Source organism: Solea senegalensis, linkage group LG3 (assembly GCF_019176455.1).
Source record: "Solea senegalensis isolate Sse05_10M linkage group LG3, IFAPA_SoseM_1, whole genome shotgun sequence".
Taxonomy (NCBI): Eukaryota; Metazoa; Chordata; class Actinopteri; order Pleuronectiformes; family Soleidae; genus Solea; species Solea senegalensis.
Window position 1 is genome coordinate 2,805,381 of NC_058023.1, and position 19,804 is coordinate 2,825,184.

Below are 19,804 nucleotides of genomic sequence, written 5' to 3' on the forward strand. Positions count from 1 at the left end.
GAGGAAGCAGACTGCCTGGCCTGAGAGAACTCACACACACACACACACACAGAAAGAGAGAGAATAGTGGGAGGATGTGAGGAGATGGAGGGAGGAGGAGATGGAGAAGTGAACACAGTGAATGAAGGAATGATCCACATGAAAGTGCAGCATGTGAGGTGCTGGAGCTCAGCAGTGGAGTCGGGCTGTTTTCGTCCTGCGTCATGTTCCTGTATGACTGTGATTGCTTCCCTTAAGAGACACTTCAGTGTGTGTGTGTGTGTGTGTGTGTGTGAGGATTGTCAACATGAAGCAGTGGTGGGCTCTGCTCACCGTTGTTCACCTGTCCGTCCACCTGGCAGCGTCGCAGCATCACAGGAAAGGTACGTGGACTCATCGGCCACATCGTTTGAAAAGTTCGTTAGCGTACTATTATCTAAATTCGGTGTTTTTGTTTCTTTGCTTATGACCAGAAATTTCAATGATAGGTTTGAAAGTGGAAACAAACAATATTTAAGGGATTAAACTTGAGGAAAAAGCTTATCTGTCAGGAGATATCAGGACCTGTGCGACATCCACAGATGCTTTTCCATGGAAAAGTGACTGGGCGGTCGTTACTGGATCCACTCACTGAGGAAATTCCTTTCTCGAAACTCACACAGCTTCAAGTGTTTGGATGTTACATGATGCTAAAATCTGCAATGGGAGCAGGGTGAGGGAGGAGGACTCAGAAACACTGACTTATTTTTCTTCTTTTTATATCATTGCTCATTTAAAATGAGAAACAAAGCAAAACTTTTGCATGGAGAAAAACAAAAAAAATCCTGCCTTTTATATACGTGTGTGTGTGTGTGTGTTCTGCAGCCTGTAATAACACATTTTCTCCTTAAAAGAGAAAACAATGAAAACACATTAGCAAACATTGGCCTAATTATGCATCCAGAAGACAAACGGAGGCCATTAGCATCTTGATGGAGTCACGTCTCTGGACACCTGATGAATTAAAGTCATCAGCGCTCACTTATCTCTGCTGTGGTCTCCAGCGCCGGCTCCTGAGGGAAATATCACTCCGGCTGTTAAATGCACTGCCGTGTTCACGAGGCAACCGCGCTAAATTCACCTTTCTGTTGATAGGTGCTGTAAAATCCCTGTGTGGTCTCATGGATGCGGTCATGTTGAGCTCCGAATCAGCCCACGCTGCGGGTCAGGAAACCGAAACAGCAACGCTACAGCTAGTCCCTGTCACGTAGTCGGAGTTAACACCAAAATATTAATAGGAAAAGACACATTTCACATCTGAAACTTTCACCCATGGGTAGAACAAATTGGGTGTCCAGTACGGATTGGATTGGGTAGCCACACCACTTATCCTTTGGAGGGTCTTTTAAAAACCCGGAGCTGATTCCAGCCTACGACAAGCCCAACAAAGACAAAACAACCCCCACTCCGGAAAAACCTAAACCCAATCTGCCTGTTTTTAGATTGAGAAAACTGGAATACCCCTAGAAAACCCACATAAACACGAGGGGAAACAAACACACACCAATAAGAACCTATTAAACAAATTGGTATCTAGAACTTGGTTGTTCTGAGGCACCAGTACTAACTATACCACCGCCCAACCCCTAATTTAGTCTAGATCACTTGTCATAGATTGGGTCTGGATCCTGACCGCAGTCCACCCGTCACTGACCTCTGTCATGTTGGCCATGCCTTCACATTCTCTTGGCCGCTTGAACGGAATCTTCTTGGACCAAAAATAGAACTTCACCCAATATCAACACAACATAATACCGCAATGGCTGTTTGTTGCCTTTGAACCTTCCTCAACTCCCTTTTTCTCCAGTTGTCATGATGATCTTTAGCATTCCAGTGTCTCACAGTAGGAGTGATGCTGAAACCTGGTTGACATTGTTAACTACGATCTTTGTGTGCATATTAACATGAATCTGCCGGCATATTGCGGTAAAGATTGTATTCTCCCCCGTGTTTGTTCTTCCCTCTCATTCACACTCTCTCTATAACTCATCAAGACATCCCTCCACCCAGGAATTACTCCTCTTAATGAATGGATCTCTGTTGTTCCCTCATCTCCTTGCATGCAGTTAGCAGGAGATTACATGTTCCCCGTCGGTGCATAATGACATTGGGGGATGCCTGCGCTGATTGTTCGGAGCACAAGAGGAGGGAAAAGGAGGGAGAGATGAATGAACAGTCGTGGAGCGAGCAGCAGGGAAAGCTCACATATGAAACAGACTCAAAGAAAGTATAATATTCTCTGTTTTGTGAAGAGAGTTATGAATTGGATATTCGATTTAAAGCAAGAGAGCACAAAGTGCTGTATTTTTGGCTTTGCTAATCAATAATTCCCTAATAGCCTTTTAGCATAATGTGATTCAATTGATCAAAGAGAGAACGAGGCGTCTGCAACTCCTCCTTACAGCCTTGGGGAAATCTGGTCCTGGAAAGCAGACTTTGACCTATCACAGGGCCGTTCAGAGAGAAAAGCCACGTTTCCACCGAGTGGCGCAGTTCTGTGTAGTGTAGTAAGTTTTTTTTTTTTTTTCTTAGGGGCCGTACCAAAGTAACCGACCAGAAACTTTGTGCCCTGAATGGTACTGTACAGTCCCTTGCAACCTTCTCACACAAAGCTTGACGTCTTTTTGAGACCAAAAGCCAAAAACTGAACTTTGATTTATGGTTATGTTAAACGTCTAAGTCACACACACCTAATATAAATGTTATAAAATGAGTACAACAAAGGTTTAGGCTCAACATTAATGCTCTTATTGAACTGTAACCTCTGGAAACTACCCACACAATCAAGCCAGTGTTGTGGTGAAGGAAAATGATCCCCGGTGGACGGCTTCCGTCGCCCGCCGTAAATAGTAAACCCTGCTTTTAATCAGAATATCAATGTTGCCTTTTCAATGTTTGGTGTCCATGCTCTGTTGTGGATGAGCGGTGAAACATCTGCATGTGAGGAGGAAACATTTATGACAACCCAGCAAAGACTTCACGACCAGAACCACAGAGGATTCACCGCAAGATGCCCAACCACTGATCAAGCTCAAAAACGGAAGACGGCCACGCTGCAGCTCAAACTTTATGGGCTTTATGTGTCAGAGTGACGGAAGGAGGAGTGTGTGAAGGTAACAATAAGAGCGTGACCCGAACCATTCCTCATCTGTCAGACATGGCAGTGGTTCTGTGATGGCCCAGACATGTATGGATGCCAATGGAACTGGCAGTCTGGCATATATTGACGATTTCCATTCTGACAGAAGTCAACGGAAGCGTCCTGTGAGCTCAGAGTCAGTCGGACGCGTCGAAACAGATTGCACAACATTTCATCATTTGACAGGACAAGCAATTCTAAACCTGCAGCCAAAGAAGCGGAGTAGACGATGAGCCCAGTCTGTCACCTGATGTCTGTGTCCAGCTTCCTGAAGACAGTGAGATCCTGTAACGCCGTCTCAAATGCTGCTCAACTACTTTGAATTTGGCAGCCTCAAGCGTTGTCAAATTGTATTATTGAGCTTTCTCTTTTGTTCTTGCTGTGTGACGTTGAGACGATGTGTGCATCTGTGCAGTTACTATTATGGTCTGTGTATTATATCAGTTTTCCATCGTACTGGCACTCTTGAATGTTCCATAGTAACTTAAGACAGAGAGAAACGCTCACGTCTTGGTCGTAGTGGAGAGACGTGTTACATACCAATGTGCAGAAATGTCCATTGATAATTTTGATTCAAAGCCAATCAAAGCCAGACACAACAACAGATGCCTTTGATCTTTGAAGATGTTGAAGAACTTTGAAAGTGTGCAGACTGAAATCTTTTTTTTTTTTATCCTGTGGAGGGCAGCGTTATTTTTCGAAGAAGGCGGCCAAAGTAATGCATCATTATGGATGCGAGACGCGACTGCCATAAAGCAACGAAAAAGAAAAGGAAGAAGGACAACAAGCGCTACAAGAAATGGAGTGACCGTGAAAGGGAAGGCTAGCCAAAGGACAGAGGAGAAGAAGGCAGTAATGCACAATTACAGATGACAACTCAGCTTTCACATTCACATTCACTGCCTTTTCAGAAGGACAAGTATGTTCTGGTTCCACTTTGTCAGAGTCCAGTTTAGTAAACATTACTGACTCCAATAGGAGGTTTATTCTGGTGGAGGAAAAGCCACGTTGCCGGGCAGAATGTCCTACAGAGAATTAAGAGACTTCACTGAAATGATGAGAGCGCTGGGCTTTCACAGGCTGATCTCCATCGAAAACTTCCGAACACCAAACTTCACGTTAGTGGCAGAGATCTTGATGTGGCTCGTCAAGAGATTTGAGCCTCACACGGACATTCCCTCAGACGTGGCGACAGAGTCCGACAGAGTGTTCTTCATCAAGGCCGTAGCCAAGTTCATGGCAATGGAGGTCGACGTCAAGCTGAACACCAAACACCTTTACCAGGCCGATGGGTACGCAGTGAAAGAGATGCTAAAGATCACCGTGATGTTGCACACGCCTATCAAGACCAAACACATGGCCCTGGAGGACAGGGTCCAGGAAGCTAACAACAAGTTCAAGTTTGAGCTCGGCTCGCGTATTTCAGACATTAAAGCGGCGCGGCAGCTGGCGTCCGAGGTCATGTCTAAAGGAGCGTCTCTCCACGATCTACTGGGACAAGAGGTGAAACTGTGGGAGAAGAGAACCGCTGCCATCGCAAGACCTTTGGAGATCAACAAGACTGAGAAGGTCCTGACAGCGACCATCAGGGAGGTTCATGAGAGCATCGAGAAGACCAAAGACGCACTGAGCAATGTCATGTGTGACGAGACCACCCTGGACGGCAAGATTGAGAAGAAGAGGCAGGAGCTCGAGAGGAAGCAGAAAAAGCTGCAGTCGCTGCAGAGCGTCAAGCCGGTGTTCATGGACGAATACGAGGCCATCGAGCAGGAGCTGAAAAGGCAGTATGAGATCTTTGTGGGCAAGTTCGGCAATCTCTGCTACCTGGAGTCGCAGCTGGATGAATATCACAGACAGGAGAAGGAGAGGACTGGAAACACAAAGAAGATGCAGCACAAACTGAGGGAGAGGGAGAGAGATATGAGGAGGAGGAGGAGGTCTGAGACGGACAAGGACGATTTAGAGGATCAATCGGAGGATGAATCGGAAGCAAAATCACAATCGGGCTCAAACAGCGACTTAGAAGAGTCAAACTTCTGAGTCTGGGCCAACAAAAATGATGAACTGAAAGAGAGTGAACAGCGATCGCTGACTCATTGTGTGGCTTTTAATTTGCTTGTTTTTTTGTCCTGTTTTGACGTGCGATACAAATACAGTTATGTTCGATGCTTTTTATGGGAACTGAAATTGCAGCATAGATCAATGTTCTTCATCTACTGTTCCCACACTTCAACTGTAAAAAAAAAAAAACTTTTTCAAATCTACTTTGACACATTTTATTAAGTTATGCATTTGTGACCTTCTGTTATACTGTAATTACAATCACAGGGTTGTACCAAAGAAAGAAAGCAATAAAATACTAAGCTTGTCATAAAACCAACACAAAAAATAACGTGTTGTTGGTCTTCTCTTAGTAATGTAACATCATTTATTCACTTTTCTGTTGTAACTTCAAAATAGCAGATCAGTATTTCTCAGTTTGGAGTAAAGTGTTTTCTCCCGCGAGAGACAAAACCACGAGCATTCTTCCAAATCTGTCGTCGGATCTCCTGATCCAGGACAATCCAATTTGGGCAAATGTGTGCTGAATAATAATTTGTATTCTAGTTCAAATGCAGCAACACCTGCTACCTGTCAATTTATTTTCTGTGTCTGTTTCCTTATTGAGTAAATAAACCAAGTGTGTGTTGAACAGGGAGAATTGAAAATGACTGAAAAGCCCCCACAGTTACATTCGTGTGATTTCTATTTTTGAAGCTAAAATGACTTTGTTGACATGTCTACACACACACACGATGATAATCATTTCCTGGTTTGGTGGCTCTTGTTTTCTCGTTCAGACCGAGTCTGCTGCGTGCTGGACATGTGGTCGACATGTTGTTCATGACAGTTTTGCCTCCAGTAAAACAGACGTGACTCTTACATCAAAAACAGAACAAATATGAGACAAAAATATTCCTGTAAAAGTGCACTGTTGTTCCGCGGTCCCTGCCCTGAACTGACTAGCGTTTCCTGACGTCCACGCCCACCTGTCCACCTGTTCACCTGTTCTTAATCACTTCATCAGCGCCTTGCTATTTAAAGCCGACCCTCCTCTTTCCTTCACTTTGCTGCCAGTTTGCAAACATTCGCCTCATTGTTCCTGATCTTTCTCACCACAGGAAACTTTGTTTTTAAGACGTAGAGTCGGCCTTTTTTCCCCGTTCCTGCACAAAGTTACCACTCTGTTGCTAAATGCAATGATAAAGAGTTCAACTTCGAGCTCAACGTCATTTCCAGATCATTCATTTTGCGTGTGAATGAGTGCCGGTTTTGGCCGCTGTGGTTTGTCGTTTCCTCGCAGCTCCTCCATTCTTTAACACCGTAATGTTTGTTCTACACTGAACACTACACTTCCCCCCTGGGTGTGGTTTTGTTTACAGCGAGAACAGCGCGGCGTCTCCTCTCTGATACGTTTGGGGCTCATTCGCCTAATGAGTGAGTGTAAATTTTGCAAAACGGTTCCTTGACATTTTGGCGGTAGCTGGAGCAAGTGATATTTTAAAGGGTGGTTGGGAGGATTGTGTGTTATGTTACAGAGACGTGACTCTACTTCTCACCTGATTTCTTACGTCAGTAAACACTTGTGGTCTCAGACGCTAGTTTCATGTCAACTTTAGTGCAACAAATTTAGTGTCTATAAAATAATACTTCTTCCAAATATCTTGTTTGGTTTCAACAAATCAAAGCACCTTTTCTCAATACTGTCTTGATATGTTGACGACAGAGGGTTATTATTTGTAGAACATAATTTTATTCTCTCCTTTTCAAGGATTTTCTTAAAGCACTTTCCAGGGCCAGTTCCCTCAAATTCAAGGACAGAACGTGGCGACACAGTGTAAGAGCCGCTTCGCCCATGATGGCTTTTATTGACAGAATCTCACATCAACGGCGTAGAGAGAGAGACAGTGAGCGCTGTAGTAATTACAACCTGATGTTTGTCCTGCGTAGGATTAGTTCAACTTATCTTCCAATGAGCCATGTCTATTTAGAGGATTTTAAGGACCAGTGAGAACCCCTGTACATTAAGCTAGCCATGGATCTGGAAAAACTGCTTCAGGAGGGTAACGCACCCCATCTTATTGCAAAAATCTACTCCCTCTTGATGGATGATGCTCCAAAACCAGGTTTACATAAATCGAGGGAGAAATGGGAGTCTGACTTGGGTGTGACAATGGGTACAGAGCTCTGGGCTGAATTGTGTCAAAAAAGTCTAACTGCCACTCTTAATTCTAGATACAGGCTGACTTATTATAACTTTCTTCATCAAACCTATCTTACGCCACAGAAATTACATAAATATAAACCTGAGATATCCAACCTGTGCTTTAGATGTAGTATAGAAGAGGGTTCATTCCTACACTGCACTTGGTTATGCACAAAACTTAACACATTCTGGCATGATTTCTCGGGCATCATGACAAAACTCCTAGGACTACATCTCCCATTAGATCCTCAAACCTGCTTATTAGGAGATACTACAAATATTAATGCACGATTAAGAAAAGCTCAAAAGAGGTTCCTCTCACTGGCCTTGTGCGTTGCCAGGAAGTGCATTGCTATCACTTTCAGAAATGAATAGCTGTGTTCCACTTGAAAAAATTACATATACACTCAGGAATGACTATAATACTTTTACAGAGATGTGGCAGCCCTATTTAGCATATATGGACAAATTGCCAGCTTCTATGGTGGACGGGTTGTAGTTTTTTGCAAGCGCTTTGTTGTCAGTACATACTGTTGTCTTCCTTGCCTCTCGACAGTGTATTTTTTTTTAAATTTATTTATTTTATTTATTTATTTATTTATTTTATTATAATTTTTTTTTTAATATCATTATTACTAATATTATTTTCATTATTTATTAATTTTATTTGTCTATTTATTTTTTCCTCCCTCTCTCTCTTTCCAGTTTGTGGGTGGGTTGGGGAAGGGGTTTCGTGTTGTGTGTTTTCATGTATATCTTGAAATTGAAAACTAAAAATAAAATATTCTAAAAAAAAAAGCTAGCCATGGAGTCAGGCAAAAGTTAGCTTAGCTTAGCTTGACTTAAAAAAGCAGCACAAGCAGGACAAAAACATGCTGCTCTTGTGTGTATCATAGTAGAAGCTACGACATCATAGTTTTACAGGTTGACAACGTGGCATCTCCGAGTAATGCCCTTTTTCTGTATGATTGAACGTGACGCTATAGCTTAGCTAGCGTCCTCAGCGATAGCTTGTAAATCCAAACAAAATCCATCGCTGTGTCTCTAAATTCAATTCAATGTACTTTATTGTCCCACAGGGAAATTTGTCTTGGACTCGGGCGGTGCACATGAACGTCCTCGTGGTGCAATAACTAAAAGTACACCGTAAGTAATGTCAAAGTAGACACAAAAACACCGTATAATGTGCTGGATACGCTAATAGATGGATTTCTATTTGTCAATAGAATCAGTCATTCTTCTAACTTTGGAAACAAATGCTAAAGGTAAAAAAAAAGTCAGTGTTTTGCTCATTTCATGAACGTAATGTGGAAAATACTGGTCGGTTCACAATGAAGGGGTTGGACATTACAGCGAGGCACATTGTGTTCTGTTTTTCCAGAGATCCTGTGCTCTGGTGCCGCTTTTACGCTGAGTTTATTATGAGCCAATATTTTAACACTTCAATTCTGAGCTCAACGTTTCCTATACATTCAGACAAAGGCAGGGGCTGAGACTGGCAGTCACCCAAGCAGGAGGCAGGTACACGGGGGGGAAGCGGCCAGTGCATGTGGCTTTGGCTCACCTCACAGAAAGCTATAAAGTTAATGCATCTGGCCCGCGAGGCCGTGCGCAGCAGAGCCCATCATTACTGCACAACTGGCAAGGCAGCGCACCGTAGATGCCGCTGAAGGGGAAGGGTGAGATTTCATCTGGATTCAGACACAGCCTCGTGTTTATACAGTATACCTCATTAAGATCTGTGTGTGTGCGTGTGCGTGTGTGTGCCGGCCTGAGCGCTGGATGGTAATAGAATATGTGAAGCAGAGTTGTCTGGAGACGCTCAGAGGAAGTTTTACGACACATCATTAAGCTGTGAATCTTCCTTCAGGTCTGATCGAATTTACTTTTCACTTAACTCTCTTTGAGCAGCGCCGCCGAATCTCCGCCGGAGCCTGGAGGACGATGAAAGAATCGTGATGTAAACATGTTCTGAAAAGCCGTCTGACACAGCTGTCCTTCTGATCTCATTAAGAAATGTCGCGTTTTCTGAAAGCTCCACAGGTGCTCAGGTGAACCTGCACATGGATGTATTATAAGAACTGGATAGAGCTCCGCCCCCTCTGCCATAAAGACCATTTTTTCCAGTGGCCACTCGTCCAAAAGTCAATTTTCCCATTGAGCAGAATATTAAAAGAGACACCACGAGACATGGACGTAGGCTTTTATAGATCTTTATAGTCTATATTTGTGATTCATGGAGTTTTATTTTTGTAAAAACGTTCCTAATCTGGAGAATCTGCAGTAATGAAGCTACTTTTAACACGATGCTATCGTTCCTAATAATATGATCATGCCTCTTATTTCCGGCCCTAATACGAGAGCCTCGCTTTTATTTTGAAGTTTCTGCGTGCACTTCCTGGCCTGACGGTGGACGCCGCAGGCAGACGGACGACTCTACGTCCAAAATCCCCCTTGATCGCTTTCAACATTTGTTGTTTCAGAGAACTGGGGTTCATTCCTTAACCTAAAGTCCGCTGTTGTGCTTCCACGCGGCCGCTGTCACTCTGCGTCTCCACAGACACAAAAAACAGTGAGATACTGAGCTTGTGGAGCTTTTTATTTTGTATTTGATATTTCATTTTATGAAGTTTGTTTTCTATTTTTGACTTTTCGTAGACACTTGTATATATTTTGGTTCATTGAAAATAAAACTAGTTCTGTAAAGGTTGTATGAAGGTTGCGACAAAGGAACTTTCTGGGAACCAAATGTGCAACTAAAAACTAACCTTCAGGGAATGTTAGGAAAACTTTCCATGGCAACCACAGGAGATCCTGGGGGGAACCTTCAAGGAACGTTCCCGCAACCAAAAGGAAACATTCTGAGAAGTAAAAATTGTTTGGCTTAATCACCGTTGTGTGAACTTATATTATATTTACATTCATTTACAGTGTTTTCTGTAGATTCTCTGAACTTCTTTGTGTTAAAGTTGTCGTCACATCAAGTGACGGGCACAAAAAAAGTCCTTTAAAGCTGAATTTGACAACTTTTTGTCATTATGAGGTTAAAATTGACCTAACTCGGATTATTGTAACACAGCATTTGACTGGCTCTCGTGTCCTTAAGTAAACCTCTGCGTCTTTTCACAGCTGACACGAATGCTGTGCACGGCGCGTCGTGCGGTTCCGCTCGGCATCTTCGTGTCTTTAAGCTCCTCGTTTTGTTTTCGTGGCTCATTAACTTGTTTTCAGTCTCGCCGCTGAATGAACATCACGTCCAGATGCAGCGGGCAGATGTTTGCAGTGAGAAACAAGGAGCTGGTGAAGTGCAGGGCAGAATATATTGAAAATCTTGGCCGTAATAGTCATCATTTGGTGGTGAAAACATGATCTAAAGCCAGAACTTTATCACTAACTGCTAATTTAACATTTCGGAGGGTTTATTGGCAGAAATTGAATAAATTACTCGTACTCAGTCGTTCCCTGACGCCCTGATTTGCTCCGGCTGCACCTCAGATTCCACGGCTCGTGACCTCAGAACTCGTTTTCATGTGTCCACGCTGTTATCTCACATCTGGACGCACAGACCGCTGCTACTGTGGCTCCGGTTCAGGACCATTTACCCTCCTGATCCTCGGCCACCTGCATAATATTTGAGCAGTAATGAATCTGTGTTTGCTCAACCTGTGGCCCACCCACGTGGGAGGCGGTCACTCTGGAACAGGGTGGAGACCCTCTAATCTGATTTCCTCCTCCTTCTGTGTTCCAGCGCTGTTTCCATCTGCGTTCAGGATAAAGCGCGGCACGTACTCGCTGGTCAACCCCACGTTTCAGCGCTCGCTGGAGGACGTCGACCTGCTCTTCGAGGTCTGTTTGGATTCCGTGGGTTCAGCGGAGGTGGCGCAGGTTCACGCCTCTGTGGGAGTTTCATGGGAAACCGAGTTGAATATGATAAGAATGTGAATGTGTTCAGTTTCCAGCTGCAAAAACAAAGCAGCTGGTGACTGAAAATAAATATGAAAACACCGCTAAGCAGAAGCAGAGAAAGTGTTTATTTGAAGCACATTGAAATGGACATCATGCTCCTGTGTTCTCTTTGTAAATGTGGTGACTATGTGGCGTCGTCTCCCAGATTCTGCTGGCTGGAATGCAGATCGACGGCGAGGACCACACCATGCTGATCCCAGATGGGGAGCTGGCGTCGCTGAGGAGCGTCGAGAGGCTGGACGTCATCTGCGAGGACGTCCTGCCCAAGACGCTCTCCGACATCCGCCGCCTGACGGCGGAGCTCGGGCGGCGCCGGCGGCCTCTGGCCTGGCAGGACTTCGAGAGGACGGTGCTGACCCTGGTCCACGCCGCGCAGACGCTGGCTCGCGTCAGCAGCCTGCAGCAGAGGGAGGCGTGGACGGACGCGGTGACGCAGCTGTTCAGGGCCATCCAGAAGGACCTCACACCTCCATGAGGAGGAACAGAAGATGTACAAACGTTCGTACCCATGTGTGTAATTATTCAGAGCTTATTTTTAACACTTTTTGAGCCTATTTTCCACTCCTATATAGACATATATATATATATATATGTAGATATATACTACCTGTATACATTATGTATTATTATGGTACTTGCTAACATACTAACAGGTTCAGGGCCATCCAGAAAGACCTCACACCTTCATGAGGAGGAACAGAAGATGTACAAACGTTCGTACCCATGTGTGTAATTATTCAGAGCTTATTTTTAACACTTTTTGTGCCTATTTTCCACTCCTATATAAACATATATATATATATATATATAGATATATACTACCTGTATACATTATGTATTATTATGGTACTTGCTAACATACTAACAGGTTCAGGGCCATCCAGAAAGACCTCACACCTTCATGAGGAGGAACAGAAGATGTACAAACGTTCGTGCCCATGTGTATAATTATTCAGAGCTTATTTTTAACAGTTTTTGAGCCTATTTTTATATAAACATATATATATAGATATATACTACCTGTATACATTATGTATTATTATGGTACTTGCTAACAGGAACCACAAGATTAACATTAAAATACATTACAATCAGAGAATGCTGAAGAGCATCTCTGAATGTTCAACATGTCGTGTGTACCTAATAAATTGGCTATATCCTTGTAAACACAGCATGGCAGTTTCATGTCTGCGGTCGACGCACGCGACGGAAGCGCTTTCATTTTCCTCAACACGTCAACAGATTCCTTCCACTTCCGTGTGTGAGTGTGACGGTAATTGAAGTTTTTCTATGTTTTCTTTCCCTGACTATGTTTAAACGTACATTAATGTACACACACACACACACACAGAGTACATATCTGTTTGGTCAGCACAACCTCGGCAATCTGGGGGGAAAAAAAAACACAAACACAGTATTTAAAATATTTCAAATTGGGATTGAAGTTGTGTAAATGTGTCACAGTTCAAAGTTCACCTGGCTCGTTTTTTAAGAACAAAAAGAAAAGAAAAAAACACTCTATTTTGTGACTTCTGCACAATTATTACTCCTGAATATGTGACCTCTCAACACACACCCCCAGGATGTCCATATAAGGAGTTGTGTCTTATTCCCATAGCAACAGAAGGGTTAAACTAACAAAGCCGTGTACGGTACTGGATTTGTTTCTATAGTGAAGCCAGTGCAGAAGCACTAACACCCTGTATTCTCTTGACTGGCCATCAGGGGGAGCCTGGTTGCTTTGTAACGTCACTAAAGGTTTTCCTAATACGGAGTGAGTCCTGGTTTTCTGTATCTTCTAAATCCGAGCCAACAAAGGCTTCCAAGTCCAGACTTTGGTTATTTATCGACGTGACGGCATCACTGAACCAAACTGTCATAGATTCACATTCAACAGTCTCCTCGCTGGATTTGTGCTGACTCTGTACTTCCCGACGTCGTCTGGATTTTCAGACGTTCAGCGCTTTTTCGTCTAATTTCCAGTTACAGCCGCGTTTTGCATGAAAACCACAGATTTGCACTTAAAGAGTGTGTGTTTACATCAACACGTCTGATTGGCTCCTTTCACGCTTTACGGAAAAAAACAAAAACAAACGTGTTTGCTTCAAGCTACAAACACTCATGTTGGAGCTCTGGGAAACAAACATGTTTATGTGTCGTTGACGATTAGATTTCCCCCGTCCTCGAGTCTGTTGCTTCATCTGACGCTGTTTGTCATCTCCAGACACTAAATGCAAATTCCCCACAGTCACAGGCTGGATCCTCAGGGGTTTTTTTTCTCCTCAGTCTTCAGCCGCTGGCGCTGACTCAGCACTGGCGGCTGATTGATGAGGAGGTGAAGACAGCGGTGTAAGTATTGGAGGATGAAGATGGAGGGTAAGGCTTCACTCTAATGATGATGATGATGATGATGAGGTTTGGGATTCATGGAGCTAAAGAAGAAGAAAAACTGTGCAGCTCTGGATTTTAATCCTGCAGAACGGAGTCTGACAGACTGAGTTTATGTTCTCAGACTTTTCAGCATAGACCAGCATGGACCACCACAGACCAACATGGACCAGCATAGACCAACATGGACCAGCATAGACCAACATGGACCACCATAGACCAACATGGACCACCACAGACCAACATGGACCAGCATAGACCAACATGGACCGGCATAGACCAACATGGACCACCACAGACCAACATGGACCTTTCAACCTTTTCTAGACTTTTGAGGAGAAAGATCAGAGGTAACTTCAGGGACTCAAACATATTTACAGTATATTTTAGTTGTGACATCATTTTGTCCTGTTATAATTCAGATGTGGCTGCGTTGTTATGTTATTAAGTCAGACTTTATTTGCTGGGAATGCTGAGAATGCTGTTTTTCATATGTGGCATTTTTCACGTACAGTACAAAGTGTTAAAAGACGTTGAATTGGTCGGTCTTGAGATAACTTAGAGTTTAATGTTCAGTGCTTTGTGTTCTCGGCTCTTCTGGCAGAGGGAGAGTCCTTTGATTTCCACTCAACACTGAATTATGTTCAACGTCAGTGACACGCAGCCTCTTTTCTCCTCTCCTAAACTTTTAAAAACCACTCACTAATCACGCTCCTCCTCCTCCTCCTCTTCCTCTGTGATTGTACTTTACCTGGAGTAATTGACTTATCAGTGTCACTCATGAAAAATGACTTTCCAATCATTTTGTGAGGTTTTTTTCTTCTTTATTTTATGGCTTCCTGTCACGTACATGCCTGAGCTGCAGGGTGAGGCATGTTGAGAGAGCAGCACCAAGTGGCCACACGCGGAACTGCAGTGGTGTCATTTCTGCCCATTTCACTCAGTTAAGGATTATTTTTGGCCTGAGGTCGTGAATGATTCTGTGCACAGTGCAGGAAAAAGAAAGAATGCATTAAATGTAAGTGATAATTCTGTTTGTAAATATGAACACACACACACACAAACACACGTGTGACCAGTGTGTGTGCAGGAAAATAAAATAGGGTTCATTCACATTTAGCTTATTATTGTTAACGGAAACCAAAATGGAAAAAAAACATTTTCAATAACTTAAATTAAAAATTAAAACTAGAGTTAAAAAAAGAAACGTGTGTGTTTATAAAACTAACTATAAAAATATGCTTAGTTTTTCATACATAATACTTTTTTATCTCTAACACTAAAACTAATAAAAAAACTAAACTAAAACTGAGCATTTACCAAAATAAAAAATAAACTTCAATCCAAATTATTAATAACGTCGATCAACGACTCTTAAACATTAAGTTTCAAATAAATGTCTGTCGTCTGTGTTTGTTTTTTTTATATATAGATATATTTCATGTCATACGTGTAGATATTCAATTCAGTTCAGTTAGAAAAACAAAAATTAAATAAAAAAACAATAACCAACAAAAAGGAAATGAAATAAAAACAAAGATTTTTGAAATCTGCATCAGTCGATCTAAAGTAAACGTACAGTCAGTAACTTTTTTATCCTGTACTTACATTTACATTATGTAAATACTGACATTATACATTATATTCATACTATCCTATAATAATATAATCTATATCATTTCTGTTTGCTGTCATTCACTCACACACACATTTTTGTTTTAAATGAACCAATATTTCTGTCATCATGGACACTAGGTGGCAGCAGATCCAAACCCCACTCACACACACACTGTAGTGACGTGTGTGCAGATACTGTCGTTTAATGTTTATTTGGTGTTTTGTCACAAATGATTCCACGTTTTTATCCTCGTGTTTTTTCACTTTGTCTTTAACGAACTGAACTGGAGCTGGAATGTGTGGATGAAATATTTCATAATCGTCTCCAGCTGAACTCGCAGTTGTTTTAACTCAACTTTATCAGCTGCATGTGTCTCTGCGCACACACACACACACACACACACACCTGTTTATATATCTTAGTGAGGACACATCAGAGACAATAATGTATTCCCTAGCCTTTAACCCTTAAACTTAACCATCAAACTAAGTGTCTTACCTCTAACATTAACCCTATTCTAACCCTTAAACCAGGTCTTAAACCCTGGAAAAGCCATTTAAAGTTGTGAAAGTGTGAAAATGTCCCCACAAACATAGGTTTTTCATGGACCTCAGAAAGACACACACACACAGCTGTCAGACATATTTGTATGATTGTCGATGGATGACACAATCACACTTTATATAAAGTATAGATATATGATACACTCAGTGTGTGATAATAAAAACCTCTGAATGATTCCTCCTCTTGTCTTCTGCCGTCGTATCACATGACTCTGAATAAAACTTGGCTTCAGTTTCGCTCAAAATATTATGAGAAAATAATTCTAAGGATCTGGATGTGAAACATCAAACGCCGCCGCGGCCGCACCATTAAAAACATTCCTCCAGTGAAAATCATCAAACGTCCGTCCATGGCAGACGTTTGATGTCTCATGTGGAAAATGTCCTCTTTCTTTTTTATTCACAAAGACTTTGTTCATTTTATTTATTTATTTATCTATTATTATTATCATTATTGTTCAATTTTGAGCAGGCAAAGTCACTGTCGTCACGAATAATAACTCGCACATGTGCAGTCCACGCGTGTTTGATTGACGAGCTGCAGACACAGGAGACATGTCCACGTCCACATGTCCTCCATCAACCGCTGTCATGTCTGCGTCTCTAATGGGTGATTTTCTTCACTGACGACAAACGCAACGCAACACAACACGCACACACACACACACACACACACATCCTCGAGAAACTACTGTAAAAACGGAGTGAGCGCGTTTGTTTTAAGACGTGACTCCTGGAAAGGCTGCAGATGAATGGATGATGGATGGATGAACGTGTGGGGACACGTGTCAACGATAACAAAGAAATCTTTAACAAAATGTCCGTGTGGACTTTTGTTTTCTGTTTATTTTAACCATAAAAGGACCAGAAAATAGCCCATTTTTCCAGAATAACTGTCACTTATTCAGTTATTCACTTATTCACTGCTTCATATTATTGAGAAGCAGTTATTTACTACTTATTTTACTAGAATAGTGTGTTGACAATTTAAAATTGTTCATGAACACCAGATTTTGTGTGTTAAATTTGAAATGTGAACAGTATAAAACCTTTTTGTCTCAATGTGCAAAAGAGTGTTTCCAACTCTCTTTTCTCTGGCAGCAAAGACGCTAATTTGCCAGCTTCCTGCAACAGCGCGAGTGAAATTACCGTAATAACCACTCGTGGTTTTTGACGTGCAGCGTCTCAGCTTTCAGAAAACGTTTTTCCGATTTTTCCGATAGCACAAACCGTCACGTAACTACGGTGACACAAATTACGCTTGTGCAAGCGTGTCGTCTGTGACACACTCTATGTTTAAGTTATTTTATATGCTGATGACTTTGTGATTTTTAAAGTTAGATATTTACGAGTTTTCCTTTCACCTGTCCTACATTTGAATTCTTTATTGAACTCATTTCAAGAACTGTTGTTTTTTGCGATTCATCATGACAGTATATATAATCTGTATTTATATACAATCCTCGTCTTTCAGTTTATTTTTTACACTACAAATTTGCCGGCAATTTTGAAAGATTGTAGACACAATTGTGATTATCATCTTTTTGAATCTTACTCTACACACTAAACACTAGCACTAAAACTAATAAAAATGTAACTAAAAACTAATCAAAAATCCAAAACTATTATTTGCATTAATGCAGGTGTACCTAATAAAGTGGCCTGAAAACGTGTTTTCAGAGTCAGAATCTGTTTATTTACTTCAAATTAAAATGAAATTCTCACAACAGTTCCACTCCTGAGATTCTTTTCCCACCAGATTCTTTGTGTGAGTGTGTGATAAGAACCATGAAGCTCCTTATCGTTGTTATGAGGGAGGTGTGAGGCTGTGTTTCACCGCTGCTCCCCCGGGAGGCGTCCAGCTCCAGGCGGACGAATGAAAACGCTCGGAGAGATCGATGACGCTCGTGCGTGGAATGGTGAGATTGTGTTGCTGCGTCTTATTTCATTTACACGACGGGAGTCGCTGTTGACGTACGATCACTCCACACCTGGGATTGTGTTCCACAGCTAAACAGTTGTATATTCATTGTAGGAATGTGTGATATTCATAATAAAACACCACAGAATACAAAGATTATTTAACCCTTTAACACCAAGCCTCAAAATGTCCGCCTGGACTTCTTTTTTGCTTATTTCAACCATAAAATGTCCCATTTTTACAGAACAACTTTCAATATCTGGCAGTTATGTAACTTTTTTTTAGAAAAAACACCAACATTAGTGATAATTGGTAAAAATGTAAAAAAAAAATCCTATATATCACATGATTCACTATGCGAATGTTTAAAAACTGTCCAATAAAAATCAGAAAAAGCATTTTAGCTGAGTCATGTTTGGGTGGTTTACATTCTATGTTAATATATTAATAATCATCAACATCATAATAGTAAACTTTATATGCACAGCATCTTTCACAATAAAAGAAAAATAACATTTCAAAAGAAAAGAGAGCAAATACAACAATAAAACACAACACAGGGTGGAATAAAACGGAGCTACGTAGTTGAATTCATGCGTAAATCCAGACAATAGGAATTAAGTTTCTCTCCATGTGTCTAATATAAGCATAAAAGAGTCTAAACAAAGTCGTCTGTAACAAATATGTTTAGATTTTCTTCTGCTGCCCCCGAGTGACAAGAAAGAAATCAAATGAATACGGCTTAAAAATGAGGCTTCAGTTGCATTGAGAGCGAGATCAAACACAAACAACGTTAGTTGTTAGTCTCCGTGTCTCGCAGTTACTCGACAGCTGTTCTGGATCCAACGCGTCGCTGCGAGCGCAGACGTGTTTGTCGTGACCAATGGAATCTTCCGCATCGTGTTATTCACAAAGTCGTTCTCTGAAGACGGAATCACCAGAGGCTCGACTCAAATAAAGAGAGAGAGAGAGAGAGACGTTAACGTCTTCAGATCCAGTCTCACGTCTCCCGTCGCGCTCTTGAAGTTACGGCCGACGAGGACGAGATTCGAATCACAGCAAACTCCGCGTTGTTTGACCTCAGCTGCTCTGTGAGTGAAAGACTGACGATCCAGAACACCACATCATATTACCACGAGACATTCTATCCCTTATTTCCTGTAACGGAATCCTCGTGTGTGAGCTCCACTTGGCCACATTAATAGGTCTGCTTTTGATTTAAACCTTCATATAACGTTTCACAGATTCAGAATTATGGGCTGTGCGGAGAGGCCATGGCCAGAGTTCCTCCTGATATAGCTCTGCATATTTGCAAACTTATCCACGCATTGCGATTCCTGAACCAAGAGTGGGCCCAGGATAGATCCTGGCGGGACTCCATGGAACTTGGTTGCGCCTCTTTTGAGCGGTGAGTCGGCCAAAAATGTGTGGGTATAGTTAGTCAAGTAAACACAGTGATTTCAAATTTAGAAAATGAACATTTGTTGACATTTGGCACTGCTTCCATGATCCAGCAGGTGGCAGCGAGTGTAAATCAGTTCAGCTCAGATATCACAGAAGAATGAATCATTACATCTGCTGACTTTGGCCCTGGTAGACTTCAACACACGACGGCTGTCGAGTTGGACAGAGCGTGTGTACGAACTGAACCTCCGCTCCAACCAGTAGGTGGAGTATTAAGCTCCGCCCACCAAGCAGAAAAATCATTTCGACAACAAAAGAAGTCGTTGCCAAGGATAATCATCCGATTTCTGACACCTCGACTCCCCTGCTCCACGGTCCTTTCATCAGACGTGTCCGAGGGAGCGGTAGCATCGTTCGTCCTATTCCCCGCGTCCGGACTTGTACCGCCACCCGATGGTGAAATGGAATACTGCAGGATCATATACCAGGGTCTGTGCAATGCGACGCAATCTTCGGCGCACGCAGCACGTGCATGGAAGTA

At 42.2% G+C, this 19,804-nt stretch overlaps 2 protein-coding genes and 1 long non-coding RNA gene across 3 annotated transcripts; all 3 read left to right on the forward strand.

The window, feature by feature from the left end:
• Positions 1–94: 94 nt before the first annotated feature.
• On the forward strand, positions 95–11,952 carry LOC122765828 (protein FAM180A). Its single transcript, XM_044020266.1, has 3 exons — positions 95–362; positions 11,152–11,249; positions 11,515–11,952. The coding sequence occupies exons 1-3, from the start codon at positions 287–289 to the stop codon at positions 11,842–11,844; spliced, it is 504 nt and encodes a 167-aa protein (XP_043876201.1). The 5' UTR covers positions 95–286; the 3' UTR covers positions 11,845–11,952.
• LOC122765827 (clusterin-associated protein 1-like) lies at positions 3,832–6,307 on the forward strand. Its single transcript, XM_044020265.1, has one exon. It carries the CDS (start codon positions 4,178–4,180, stop codon positions 5,195–5,197), a length of 1,020 nt encoding a protein of 339 aa, XP_043876200.1. The 5' UTR covers positions 3,832–4,177; the 3' UTR covers positions 5,198–6,307.
• Positions 11,953–12,164: 212 nt separating the features above from the next.
• Positions 12,165–14,556, forward strand: LOC122765830. The gene is made up of 2 exons (XR_006360013.1): positions 12,165–12,642; positions 13,656–14,556. It is a non-coding gene; the product is annotated as an uncharacterized LOC122765830 (long non-coding RNA).
• Positions 14,557–19,804: the final 5,248 nt, after the last annotated feature.

Excerpts from the sequence above, each read along its gene's own strand:
- LOC122765828 (XM_044020266.1), top strand. The coding sequence starts at position 287 with ATGAAGCAGTGGTGGGCTCTGCTCACCGTTGTTCACCTGTCCGTCCAC. Across the intron at positions 363-11,151 it reads GTCGCAGCATCACAGGAAAG|CGCTGTTTCCATCTGCGTTC; the intron begins GTACGTGGACTC and ends TCTGTGTTCCAG. Across the intron at positions 11,250-11,514 it reads ACGTCGACCTGCTCTTCGAG|ATTCTGCTGGCTGGAATGCA; the intron begins GTCTGTTTGGAT and ends GTCGTCTCCCAG.
- LOC122765827 (XM_044020265.1), top strand. The coding sequence starts at position 4,178 with ATGTCCTACAGAGAATTAAGAGACTTCACTGAAATGATGAGAGCGCTG.